This window comes from Podarcis erhardii (assembly GCF_964252035.2).
Source record: "Podarcis erhardii genome assembly, chromosome: 6".
Taxonomy (NCBI): domain Eukaryota; kingdom Metazoa; phylum Chordata; class Lepidosauria; order Squamata; family Lacertidae; genus Podarcis; species Podarcis erhardii.
This window is the reverse complement of record NC_138510.1, coordinates 56,263,018-56,277,762: the sequence shown is the minus strand read 5'-3', so window position 1 is coordinate 56,277,762 and position 14,745 is coordinate 56,263,018. Positions and strand designations below refer to the sequence as shown.

At 38.3% G+C, this 14,745-nt stretch overlaps 1 protein-coding gene across 2 annotated transcripts in view; it reads left to right on the top strand.

Annotated features, from left to right (window-relative positions):
- BEND5 (BEN domain containing 5) overlaps positions 1 to 14,745 on the top strand; it is a 721,515-nt gene that overhangs the window by 12,829 nt on the left and 693,941 nt on the right. For both annotated transcript variants that reach the window (XM_081868270.1, XM_081868274.1), the window contains exon 3: positions 13,919 to 14,043. In XM_081868270.1, coding sequence (XP_081724396.1) covers positions 13,919 to 14,043 — 125 coding nt within the window. The remainder of the gene's footprint in view (positions 1 to 13,918; positions 14,044 to 14,745) is intronic.

Here is a 14,745-nt window from a genome sequence, read left to right as displayed (position 1 = left end):
GCAGCCTTTTATCAGGAAATTTTAAATGTTTGATGTTTCACTGTGTTTTTATATTATGTTGGAAACCATTCAGAGTGTTGAGGCAACCCAGACAGATGGGTGGGGAATAAGCAATAAAATAATAATAATAATAATAATAATAATAATAATAATAATAATAATAATAATAAATTCTATTGTGGGTGATTCTTTTTTAAAATGATACTGGTTGTTGTAATAATTTTATGTAAACCATTTTGTGATGTCTACCTGAAAAGTGCAATAGGAATTCTTCAAATAATGAATAATAGAAAAGCATACAAAACCATTAAAAGGCTGTACATAACAATCATTAAAACGACTAGCTACTTAAGTAAATTTTAAATAGCCACTTAGACCTATCAACATAAAAAGTTTTTAAGAGATGTTCAAAAGTCAAAAGTGAGTAATTGGGACCCATAGCATGACTTAGCTGTCTGCAGTCTACAGATACATTTTGGGCAGGTTTCATGAAATAAACAATGGTCCATATTTTCTATTTCTTTAAATTATATTGGTTAGAGAACCTATTTAGGAAGATTTGTTGCTGCAAAATCAGCAATTTTACTCTATTTCAAGATGAACATGCTCTGTAATGAGACTCAGAGGGAAATAATTTATTAACATCTTTCCTGATAAGCTCAAAATTCATTTGAATACAAAATGTTACCTTTGAAGCATAATATTCCACTGGTTAAGCACATAAAATTCCTCTGATTAGGCACATAACTCTTCACGTTTGCCTTTATTGATTCTGTTCAGTGGTCTAATTGCATTCTAGGTTTAGCCTTTACCATGCTAATTTTGATTTAGGGTTTGTATTTCTTAAAAACAAACTGGGTGCACACCATCTATTATAGCTGCATGGTCTTGCTAAAGCTACTGGGAACTTTGGGATCAACTATAATGACACAAAGTGGAGGTAAATTGCTACAATATATAAAGGTGTTTTTTTATATGGTAGCATTTTGCAACAGATTAATAGTCTGAATTGCACCTAGGAAGAATTATTTGTTTTCTGTGGTGTCTGGTGTAATTGGACTTTTGGCATCACAAACACTGTGTATTTTAAAGAATTGTTTTTAGTGTGAATGTATTTACTTGGTAGTCAATCCACCATTCCTTCTCCCTGGAAGTACAGTTGGAAGCTTGCTCATGTTGAAGGTATTTTGTGTCCAAATTAAACATTATTATCACGCTTGTTCATAAACCACAAGGTAATTTGTGTCATGCCCATTTCATTGTTGTGGTTTCATCTGCTATTGCACCATCAATAACATTCTTTTTCTCTTCTTCAGTGCAAGTGTCATTCCATACTCTCCAACATTTCTCCGATGAAAATAGGGACATCCTATTCAATAATGATGATGATGATGATGACAATATTTATACCCTGCCCTTCTGACGGGGTTGCCCTAGCCGCTCTGGGTGGCTTTCAACACATATAAAAACATAATAAAACATTAACCATTAAAAAAAACTTCCCTGTACAGGGCTGCTTTCAGGTATTTTCTAAAAGTTGTATAGTTCCTTATCTCCATTCCCTCCAACATTTCTCTGATGAAAAAGGGATGTCCTAGCATACCCACCAATATTTCTCCACTGAAAATAGGGACATCCTAAAGAAAAGCATGACATTCTGGGATCAAATCAGAAACCAGGATAGCTTCCAGAAATCTGGGATTGACCCTAGAAAATAGGGAAACTTGGAGGATCTGCCATTCATGGGACTCAAGCAAAGCCATTCTTCGCATTAGTAACTGAGTCTTGTTATTTTTTTATCAACAGCTGCTAAGCCTCTTTGCTGTTTCTCTGTAATTTCTCAGCAAATATGTTTGAAGTGTACAATCCATTTCCCATTTCCCATCACAGGTACTTATTCTTACAGCTTTTTAGTATAAAGGTGTTTTAGTGCTCAGATTCACAATATGAGTCTGGGGTTTTCTTGCAACTTGACAATTAAAAATAGTGCAGGAAGTGACCACACATCGATTCCTGTATGATTCAATGCACAAAAGGGGTCTTGGGAGTGGGGGCGATGTGTGTTTGTGTGTTTGTGTGTGTGGCTTTGTGTTTGCAAGTATATAGGAAGTGCGGTAATTTTCTGCACCATTTAAAAATGCATTTTTACTTAATGTTGTGGAGGTACCATACTTTGAAGCTGTATGGTATTTACTTTGTTAAAGCAAGATAGCAGTATTTAGTTCACCGTATAAGTGCTACGTGTAGTCAAACTAGCTTTCTTGATAGCTCTGTAGAATAAACCACAAATCTAGGTTTTTTCCTGAGGTCTGGTTCAATTGGACAGATGAAAGTGCACTTCAGCAAATTGTGAACTGGACTGAAATCAGCTGACATTTCTACATGTGAGTGTTTAAATCATTAATATGTATTTATGGATGACACGACTAAACAAACATATAGGCACTTTGCAGTTAATAATAATAATAATAATAACAATAATAATTTATACCCTGCCCATCTGGCTCCAAGTGTCCCTATATTCCTGGGACATCCCTGATTTAGAGAAGACATTCTGGTTTCTGATTTGATCCCAAAATGTCCCGCTTTTCCTTAGGACGTTCCTATTTTCACCAGAGAAATATTGGAGGGTATGGAGTGATTTAACTCCCAAGCTGTCTGAAGGCAATCTTGTATAGGGAAGTTTTTTTAAAAAAATGTTTAATGTTTTATTATGTTATTATATATGTGGGAAGCTGCCCAGAGTGACTGGGGCAACCCAGTAAGATATGTGGGGTATAAATAAAAATTATCATTATGGAGCGGGATGTCCCTATTTTCATCGGAGAAATGTTGGAGGGTATGATAAGTAGGCCCCAGAAGCTGCTGCACAGTGATAGAATTCTACAAAATTCTACCCTAGGCAAGTTTTGAAAGTGTTCTAAATTGAAAGTTGGTATTTAGGATTTCTGTTTAGCAAGATTTTGAAGCTAACATTGTAGCTGTTAAAAGACTGTTTATTTATCATTTTTAATTGGATTTTATATTTGTTTTATTATATTATTAGGCATCACAAGACTTTGGGGCAGGCTTTGCAGTAAATATGAACAGATTATTTTACCACTGTTGCTGTTGTTGTGCCCCACCTTTTTCCTTGACAGGCTGCTTCCTTGAACTTTTTTTTGAAATGTGTAATAATTTCCTGAAGATAGAAGTCAAGTTAAATGTAATCCCCTGTCTCCATGTTGTTGTTGTTAAAATATAGGCACTCCGTTTTTCCCTTTGCTATCCTTACATAATCTTGCCAGTCTTTCAGTATTTTCAGATATAATTCCTGTGTGCTCAGAATTGTTTGCATTTTTTCTTTGAGCAAACGTGGGTGCTTTTATCTTATCCTACTATGCTATCCCCTCTTTTCCTGTCTTACATTTGGGATCAGCTGATGATAACAATGTTTTTCCTTCAAATACTAATGTACGGGATATATTGTGTTTCATTTTCTTTGTAAGAGCTTGTGTTCTCTGCTGATTATGTTACTAGCTGCTACGCCAGTTCCCTACATGAGGTTGGTCAGCTCAGGTAACCTCATAACATAAATCTACAGTTCTCAGAATGATATAAACCTCTCATGATATAAATCCATGGTCAAGACAGCCAAAACTGCTGCTGACATCAGCAAGGAACTCCATCAAGGTAGGAAGAGGATAACTAATTCAAGACTCTACCAGTTGCTATCAAGTCAGCTGTCTGTGCAAAGAAATATATGGCAGCTCTCAACATTACTACCTGCTCTTTTCCTAATTCTGAAATCACCCAAACTCAAGCACTTTATGCATAATTTTCTTAAAGTTAAATAATTAAATGGGGGTGGGGTGGGGGCTTGCCATGTAGCAATATGCCCTCATAGCTCTGTATCCTGGTCCAACTGCACTGGCTGCCAATTACTGGTAGTTTCTGGGCCCAATTCAAAGTGCTCATGTTGACCTATAAAGTCTTACATGGCTCAGGACTTCAATACATCAAGGACCACCTCTCTCCATACAAAACGACCTGTACCCTGCACACAAGTTTGAGGCGCTTCTCAATGTTCCCCCTCCCCAAGAGGTTCGGAGGGTGGCAACACAAGAGAGCCTGATTTCTGTTCTCATCCTGAAGCAAAGTTCTTAACCTGAAGCAGTATTTCTGGGTTAGCGGAGTGTGTAACCTGAAGCGTATGTAACCTGAAGCGTATGTAACCCGAGGTACCACTGTAGTGCTAAGGCCAGAAGGGGTTCAAATTGACTAATGACCTGTCAAGTGATAGGAACATGGCAAAAGATTTTAAAATCTGCATAAGTAGCTTGTGGGAGACTGGCAAGTAATGTTATCACCATTAGATAATAAATTGTCAAGTAGTTCAATCACAGGTGGCAGGGATAGGAAACCAGCTAGTGAAGCTCTTGACTTCAGTCTCTACCATCATTTGAAAATGGTGACGAGGTACAGATTCTTTGGGAGCAGCAGTAGAATAAATCCCACAGAGTCAGTATTTGGGTCCAAGAGGTGCCTGAACTGGCTCCTCTTCTCTTGGACTGAAGGATACTAAAGGGGCTTGCAGATGTAATCTCAGAGCCTGTCTATAATCCTGGAGAATTCCTGGAGAACAGGTGAGGTCCTTGCAGACTGGAGGTCCCCCATGATATTCTTGCAAGGAAGCTGGTAAAATGTGGGCTGGGCAAGGTAACTGTTAGTAGCTGGTTCACTGACTGAACTCAAAGAGTACTCATTAATGTTTCCTAATCATCCTGTAAAAAAGTTACAAGTGGAGTGCTGCAAGGTTCTGTCCTGGGTCTGTTGTTCAATGCCTTTATAAATGATTTGGACAAAGAAATTGAGGAGATGCTCATCAAATTTGCAGATGACACCAAACTGGGAAGAGTATCCAATGCTGCAGAAGACAGATTCAGGATTCAATATGACCTTAACAGATTGGAGAACTGGGCCCAAACTAACAAAATGAATTTCAATAGGGAGAAATGTAGTGTTCTGTACTAAGGCAGGAGGAATCAGCTGCACAAATATAAGATGGGGGGCACCTAAGCTTACTAATAGCACATGTGAAAAGGATCTATGGGTCTTATCAGATCACAAGTTTAACATAAGTCAACAGTGTGATGCAGCAGGAAAAAAAGCTAATGATATTCTAGACTGCATCAATAAAAGTATAGTGTCCAGGTCGAGGGAAGTAATAAAAGGTAAAGGGACCCCTGACCATTACGTCCAGTCATGGACGACTCTGTGGTTGCGGTGCTCATCTCGCTTTATTGGCCGAGGGAGCCGGCGTACAGCTTCCGGGTCATGTGGCCAGCATAACTAAGCTGCTTCTGGCGAACCAGAGCAGTGCATGGAAATGCTGTTTACCTTCCCGCTGGAGCGGTACCATTTTATCTACTTGCACTTTGATGTGCTTTCGAACTGCTAGGTTGGCAGGAGCAGGGACCAAGCAATGGGAGCTCACCCCATTGCGGGGATTCGAACCACCGACCACCTGATTGGCAAGCCCTAGGCTCTGTGGTTTAACCCACAGTGCCACCCATGTCCCTGAGGGAAGTAATAGTCCTGCTCTATTCTGCCTTGGTCAGACCACACTTGGAATACTGTGTCCAGTTCTGAGCACCACAGTTTAAGAAGGATATTGACTGACTGGAACATGTGCAGAGTACAGCAACCAAGATGATCAAGGGTATGGAAACCAATTGAAGGACCTGGGTATGTTTAGACTGGAAAAGAGGAGACTGACAGAAGATATGATAGCCATCTTCAAATATCTTAAGGGCTGCCACATGGAAGATGAAGCAAGCTTGTTTTCTCCTGCTCTGGAGGATAGAACTCGAACCAGTGGATTCAAGTTACAGGAAAGGAGATTCCCACTAAAAATTAGGAAGAACTTTCTGACAGTAAGAGCTGTTGGATAGTGGAACAGACTCCCTCAGAAGGTTGTGGACTCTCCTTCCTTGGAGGTTTTTAAGCAGATCCAACCTCTGCTTAAAAACCTCCAGTGGTTCTCGGCTCTGATGGGGCTAGGCAAGGAGACACAGACATTCTTGTGGGTGGACTGGGTCTACTTGCATCCTTGGATATTTCTTATAGGGATCATCCCATCTTGCAAGCTGAAATGCTTGCACTGACAGATCAATTGCCATTGCACTACATTAAACTTCTCCCACTGGGTTCTGCTTCCAACTAAATACAGCTATGGGATGTTTTATAAGTATTAATGTGAGCTTTACATGTATTTTATGACTTATTGCTATTATATGCTTTGTTCCATGGTCAGTGCAATTAAATAAAAATAAAATGTAAATTAATTTTGACTTTGCTTTGCTAAAGTTCATCGTACTACTTTCATAGCCTTTTGCCTTACTGTGTTGTCCTTGGTGCTGAAGTTGCTTTTGCATCTAAACAGCAAATTGTATTTATAGGGCTATAGAATATGAGATAAATCTAGCTGGTCAAAGAGATTGGAAAGGAAGGTGGAGGTTACATAATTTTTTAAAAATTGATTATGACTACTAGGCTTCGATTCTAAGCCTTGTGTATTTTTGGACTGTTTGCAGATCTGTATATGAAGCTACTTCTGTTTTGATATATGACCTTGCTTGTATAGATTGTAGATCAGATTTTTTTTCTCATTTAGTGCAACAGCAACTAATTATGAGAATGACAATGTGTCTTTCATTATTTTAAAGCAGTCACTGAATTACAAAAAAAAAAGGTTTAAATTAAAGTGAACTTTACTAAGGCAGTTTTGCTGTGAAAGTGATACATTGAATGTGGAAGTGAGACAGAATTTCACTTTTCTCCTTTCATGATATGAACACAGTTTTCTAAGACTGGCATTTCTTTCTTTCTTTTCTTTTCTGTTTTTTAACCTTTCATGCTAATGCGGACTGGATGGTAGACCAATGATTTTTTTTTCCTATGGAACTGTTTTGACATTCTTAGTATTTTTGTAAATATCAAAGAAAGGACAAAAACTGCAATTTTATTGCATTAATATTAATAATAATTTATCTGCCAGGAAAACATTTAAATATCACTTGACATTTACAGAGAAAGATTAATGTTTAATTTGCCACAAACCCTGAAATACATTGAAATAAAAGAAACTGCTTCTGTATTTGGTAAAAGGAAATAACAGAAAAAAGCTAGTCACTTGAAAATAGTCTAATCATAAGGGAGGACCAAAATATCTTTCAAAATGTCAGTATTTTAAAAGTATATGGGTGGGATGGAGGGAAAGAGGATCTCACTAATGTGATAAGCATTTAGAAATAATGAAAAATATCACATAAGAAGACCAAAGGGGATACAACTAAGGAAATAAATTGTAAATATGATCTATTATGTAAAGAAACCAGCCAAATGTGACTACTCCAATGCCATATGATATTTTAAACTACAATGCAATATATCAAGCATCCAAACAAATTTAGCAACACCAGCAAGAAAATACTCCATTATAAACTCCTGGAACAGAGACTAGGGTGCAGATAAAAAGAAGGGTCCCTTATGCGTCTGTTATTTAGTCTGTGCTATGACACTCCACCCCTAGGTCACCTCATCAAATCCCATGGTTCTCTGTACCACCTGATACTTGGTACGCCCAGAACTTTAGTCTAATCCAGTTCTGTGTCTCTAGCTGCCTACTGGATAATTTTCCTTAGATATTTCATCACTTTGTCAAGTTCACTATGTTCAACAATGAAATTCTTATCTTTTCTCCCAAGCCTCCCTTCTCTTTATACTCTGTGTATCAATTAATATCATGACCCACTCTGCTAAACATGCACAAAGCCTTGGCTTTGCCCACAGTTCCTTTCTCTTCTTTGTTCGTTATATTCATATAGTCATGTCACATCTTCCTTTTCAGCACTGCAAAAATACAGCCTCATGCACATGTCATCTTTCACATCGACTGGTGTCCTTCTGCTTTCTTCAGAGGAAGCTTGTCAGATGGTTAATGGGTGCCCCCATGTCCTGTGCACACCCAGCCAAGGAAGGCAAATGGCAGATAGTTAATTCTTTCTTGACAAAAACATGCACACCTATACAGCAGCTTCTAAGGTCTACCACATGCGTACACAATTTTAATGTCTATGTAGCTGTTTTCCAGGTTTGTGCCTGCTAGAGCAGTTGAAGCAACAGTGGGACCCTGCCCCCCTGCCCCAGGCTTCTGTACCCTTGTCTGATGGAGTGCACACATGCAGCCTGAGACTTCTGCACAGAAATCATTGCTGTGCTTCCATGGTGCTCTGGATACACACACTCACACGCTTCTAGCCTGAATGCAGCTGTCCACAGGTCTGGGCCCTGTGAAGCAGTTGCAGTAACAGTGTGGCACCACCTCCCCTCCTCTGGCTTATATACCTTTCTCTGACAGGTTGAGTGTCCACAACCTGAGACTTATCCTGCATTGAAGTCATCCATGCTCTTCCCTTTTCCAGTCCTTCCTGTTTCTAGGAGACAGTGGGGTGAGCGAAAATCTACTGACCTTGCCTGAACCATCCCTTCTTTCTCTGCTACATCCTGTGTGCCTTCCTCTGCCTCAGACTGCCCTGATTCTCTCTCCTTCCCCAGGCTCTTGTCTTGCGGGTTGTGTGACACCCCATAAATCACTGGTCCCCTCTCCTGGGTCACTCCCCTGGTCCCCTGCCTCCACCACACTCTCTTTAGAACCCTGCCAGTCCCTGATAACAGTGGGGCCGGATACAGTTGAGATTTGACCAGCCTGCCCCTCACCTGAACGGCCTCTTCCTCTGCTTCCAACCCACCCTGTGCCCCTAGCTCCATCTTTGACTGCTTGACCTTTCCCCTTCCCCCTCACTTTCCCCTTCCCCAAAGGCATGAAATGGGAAAGCAGGAATGGTGGGAGGCATGTTGAATGTCAGGGATGAGGGGGTAGTCCTACCCCTGCTTTGATGGTTGGGGTGAATGAGCAGTAGAGCTAAATCAGGGACCAAAAAGACAAATGAACTGGCAGCTGCTTTGCTTTCCTTGGTTGCTGCAGCCACAATTCTGTGGATCCATCCTTTCACATGTTTAATTTCCATCTCTAAGGATCATGGGAAGTGGGAACAGGGCTCCAGGAGGCAGTTGATGGTTTGGAGAGCTGGCAGGGAGAATGGGCTACCCCATTCGTTTAAAAGTCAGGGAACAACATTCTTTTTTAAAAGTACCTCATTTATAATTCTCATCAAACAGTAAGAACAATATTATTGTAAGATAAAAACCAAGGGCCTTCAGCCATTTTCTCCAAAGGCCTTTGAAAACAGATAAATTTTAACTTGACAGAATCCCCAAATTATAGTTGCTCCCTATACCTTCTGGTTGGGTGCCACAATTTTATTCATTTATTTATATAACAAATATACTGCCTATAGTGAAAATCTTCAAGCAATTTACATGAAAACAGTCTGTTTTATCACACAATTGCAGCATTTGGAACAACTGGTCCTTTTTTTCAGCAACTTAGATGCATGTTCTGTGAATACTTACTAATGTTTCCCCTCCCTTTTGAAGGAGTGTTGGTGGTGAAGCAGTTAGGCTTTTACTGGGAAAACAACACTTTGTAGGACCCCAGAGGGGGAAACAAAGTGGGATAGGAGCTTTTAGATGTTTATCTGGATCTATGACTTTCAAGATTTTGTCTCCATTACAGACTTGGCTGTACTTGGTTCATAAGAATGCTTTGTGACTTAAGAGCAACAGAAAGCTCCAAATATACTCTATGCATCTCAAGAGAGCATGGTGATAATGGCGACAGTATCTGCATCCCCATAGGGGACAATGTCATCTACTTACGTACACCAATAATAGTTTTTTTTTTTTACAGGTGCTTTCTGAATAGTGGTGTATATGGTGAATATTATTTTTTAAAAAATATTTATTCCTTTTTGTGATTTTGTTGTCTGAAAAAATGGATTTGACTGCTTCCCATCACTGTATTTATCTTTTCTCATGAGTAAAAAAATGAAATGTGTCACATGGTTCTCTGGGAAAATATTTTTAAAGACTTTTTTTGAGATGTTTCCGCTTTCACTTAGAATATAATCTATATAATTGCTTCATTTTATCACCTCAATTTTGTTATCTTTTCAGTAGCATTCAGCTGATGGCCCATTCTAGAATGAATATTAAAGTTCAATGCTTTTTTAAAAAGTTTATTTGAAAACATAGATTAATTCTGCTTGGCTATCTTGAGCACAATTTCAGACTCCGAGCTCTGTAAATGATGTATGTATTATGCAATTCTGCACATTTGTTCCCAGGTTGTTTTTATTTAAGGGTTTTGTATAGATTGAAATGCAGCTGCAAGTGTATTAATGATTTTCTATTGCCATCTTGTCCAGATTTTTATTGTTCAGATGAAAAATAGTATTTTGAGGCCTGGCAATGTATTGACAAAAACAGAGGAGTACTTGATATATTTCTTTTGAAAAACTACTCAAAATTGCCTTGGCTACTTCTATTCACGTGTATTTTAAAGAATGGGTTAACTGTGAGCTTTCAGTTAAGGTTTAATTCTTTTTTCTTCTGTTCACCATGGTGCTCACTTTTCTCTATTTAGTCAAACCAGAATTATATTCCTGCAAGCAAGGCACACAATAGCCAAATGTTCTAGGTGCAAAAGAGGGCATCTGACCTTTTGTTACTAAGCTTTGACAGGTGCAACCTATTTTCGTCCAAATGGTGTTAATTTGCGTGTGCAAATTCATCCCCTGAAATCTGTATTCTGTATAGCAACCACAGGGGAATTGATCATAATCATGAATAGTGTAATGGACAGCTGAGAGAGATAATTACTGATATTTCAACACGTTCATGCCTGCAAGTTGGGTTTTTGAGTACACTCCTGTTGTCATTGCTTGTTAGGGAAGCTGAAGTTAGTTATTCATTGCTGGACAAAAAAAAAAAAAGTGTCTGCAAAAGTTCATGTGCAAGGAATAGCACATTGTTACAAATTAGTTTCCTTTACCATTTCTGGCAAACTCATTACAAAGTAATCGTGACCTGTGTTGAAGTGCACTTCCTCTGGGACCAATAACTGTAAATAAGCAGGGCTGCAAGCTGGCTGATAAGTTGTTGTTCTGAAGATAACAGTCCTTTTTAGCAGTGTGTTTGACCTTTTTCCTTTATATTGCCTGAGGCTTGTCAAAGACCCTCAAGGTCTATTTTTCATCTTAAAATTCTCTGTAGAAAAGCACAATGTGTGGTTTAAGAAGATTTTAGGATTGCTTAACATATCTCTGTTTTCTTGCATTTTTATAATAATGGTTGGCATACTTAAAAACTCCAGCTAGCATTTACTGGAACAGGATTTCTTTTGTCCTGAAATGCAGCTTTTCTTATTGATCTAGGATGCACCATGTTTTAGTATTTGATGAAGAGTTAAGTTCATATTGTAGGTTAAATAAAGTGGTAGTAATCATGTGTGTGTGTATTCCTAGTGACATTCATCTTTAGAATTAGTTTACAGTGTTTGTATTTTAAATATGTTACAGGACATTATTCTGAGGAAGTTGTTATTTGTGAATTCCAATATGAATTGACCTGATCCACACCTCAGAGTCTAATGTGCAAATCAGAGTGCAGTTATCCCTCATATTTCACATTTTCCTGAATTTTGTAGTGCAGTTATTGACTCAAAAAGTACCAAAATGCATATGAAATGCATATCATATGATAAAATACATATAGAAATGTAAGAAATGTTCATAAATATTTATTTAGACACAGACTTGTATGCAGTTAGGAGTAAAGTTGAACTTAGTCCTAAGTAAACATGCCTAAAATAGTACTATAAATTATTAATCTCTTATTGCAGAACAGATTGGTTTTTTTTTTACAAAAAAATTCTCCTCAATACAATAGACATATGGAATAAAATATTAATCTTTTAATACATATATAGTTTCTGTTTAATAGTTTTTAATGCATTTCAGTAAAATAACTGTATTTTATTCTGTTCCGGGTACCATTTTTTTTTTTTTACAATTCTTTTAAAATTAAAAGATAAAAATTAAAACATAGTTTTAAAAATCCCACTATATGCTAAACAAGATTTTATTTAAAAACTACTTTCTAAGTTTCTATCATAAGCTTAGTATAGGTATTCATGATCCTTTCAGTTAATTAATCTAAAGTTATTGGCCACTCTATTTCTGCCACCAGCAGAGTGATTCTTTATTACGGGTGATGTTTATGGGCGCAACCAAGGCGGGACAGAGGGCAATCAAGTAAAACAACAAACAAACTTTACTGAGGCTCTGCCCCCCCAACATAAAGCCTGCCTCCCCCCCAAATTAAACCCTGGCTATGCCCATGGCAATGTGCTTTGTCATTACTTTTCTTTTGAATATGAATTTACCTAACATAATGCTCAGATGTACTACAAATTACCGTATTTTTTGCACCATAACACTCACTTTTTTCCTCCTAGAAAGTAAGGGGAAATGTCTGTGCGTGTTATGGAGGAAATGCCTATGGGTGGCATGCCTATGGATTTTCCTCCTCTAAAAACTACGTGTGTGTTATGGTTGGGTGCGTGTTATAGAGCAAAAAATACGGTAAATGTCATTTCCTGCAAAAGTAGATCTGCTGCCCAGAATGTAAGACAAGGTTCAGCATGTATACAGAATGTGCTTTTAGTTCATCTATCTTGTCCAACTCTTGGACAGTAATAATAGTCTAAGCAAAACTAAGCACCAAATGATACTTTTATGACTGCGAAAATGTGAGTCAAATCTAGAGAATAAGGAAGAAGGATCTGTGCAATCCTTGACCTTGTCTTGCCAATCATTGGGAAGTTTTACTATCCAAGTACGCCTTAGCTTATGTGAAGATGGAATAATTTTTTAAACCTTGTAACTGACATGACTTCTAAAGCTTTCCTCCCACAAGCCACCATGTTAAATGCCAAGTAGCTAACTATTTCAAGTGATATTGGAATTGGAATTGCCGACCCAATTCTAAATCAGACTATGGGGAATTATCATTACAATTTATTATTGGGCATTCTGGAAACATGAGGCACAAATGGTAGCTTATTATTTTTATTTTTACTTAATTTTTTTACCATATGTCAGAAAGAGATGGTGCCCCAAGGATCCAAGTCTTCACATTTTGTTCTGTTAGTGGCATGTCCTGCCAAGGGAGGTGGATATCCTTTGCTCAAGAGAGTAGACCAGAGATAGCCCCAACTTTTGTTCACACCTATGCTCTGCCTTTCTTTCATATTCAAATCCAAACAGTGGCACTCCTGCCATTATCAAGAGTGAATTTACTTTACCTATTCATTACTTGAAGGAGACTCAGCAGGAATTCCCAAAGAGGAGGGGACAAGGAGGTTACCAGGGTATAAGTGACCAATCACAGGGAGTGGCCCTGGGTGAACGCTTTGCTGCAGGGTCATGGTCTACATGCTCAGCCCCACCCCCCAATACCCCAAAGGATGGGGGAGAAGTACACCCAATCCTTGGCTAGGAAACTACTATGTGAAGCAGCTGACATGGCCAGGAGGTGCTCCCCTGTATACAATGAATAAACTCATCTGCCCTCACTTATTAATTGGCTCTTGATTTGCTGATCTTATATTTCAATAAATATTACCATTCTGCCAATATGTTGGCTCTATAGGCTTCTTCAGGAATGTGTGGGCTGACCTGAATAAGGCATTGTGAACATTGTTATATCATAAACAGCTCATCTGGAAAGACAAATACACTTTATTTTATTTTTTAGAAATGAAATGTGCTCACAGCCAACAGTTGTGGATTAGAATTTTCCATACAACTTTATTGAGTCTTTTGGTAGAATATTTCTCTAAGAGAGGTATCACTGATCAAAGGGCTTTTCTGGAATGTGTTAACATAGCATTCTGTTTCTAATTTTTTTTTAGGTAACCTTGGACGTGTGGACTATATTACTGAATTTGAGTATGACCTGTTTATCAGACCAGATACATGTAATCCCCGTTTTCGAGTCTGGTTCAATTTCACAGTTGAAAATGTGAAAGAATCTCAGGTAAGTGCAATTTAAATGAGAATGAAGTAAACTTTTGCTTGACAACTAGAAATGTTCTGAATATTTAGATAGCTGTTATTTTCTGGCTGCTCTGTAGCTGGATTAGAGGTGGCCTGTACTATATTGTTGCTATTTAGACATGTTAATTTGACAAGAAACTTGTTTCCCAGGTGGTAAAATGTGTCTCTCTCATATATCCTGGGCTGAGTAAGATATTTGGCTAAAAGATACCTTAAACTGGGTCTGAAGATCTCATGCTATGGTTACTGCTAATCTGTCACTCCTAGCTGCTTGCCTCAAACCAGTGTACCAGCTGTCTAGGAGATAGGTTAACTGATCTACTTTTAAACCAGTTTTTCCTATTTATACTTCTGTCTGTTGGTAACTAGCTTGTTGTACTCCAATACACATTATAATGGGATGTAGGATGCATTCTCAGCTTCCTTTTATGGTTCACCTCTTATCTCTGCCTTGGTTGTCCCCTAACGAACAGATATGTGCATTCACAAACAGCCAAAGTACATGGGCTGTATTCAGTTCCTTTGTGGGCGTGTTTGTGCTTGCCTGCAAGAGAGTTTTCATTTTGCTATGTTTAAGAATTAAGACACCATTTTAGCAGAGCACCTAGTTGAGCACTTTGCCATTTCTTATTGAGCATAGATGAAATGTCATCTTGGTAAAAAATTCCAGTAACATTTTTAA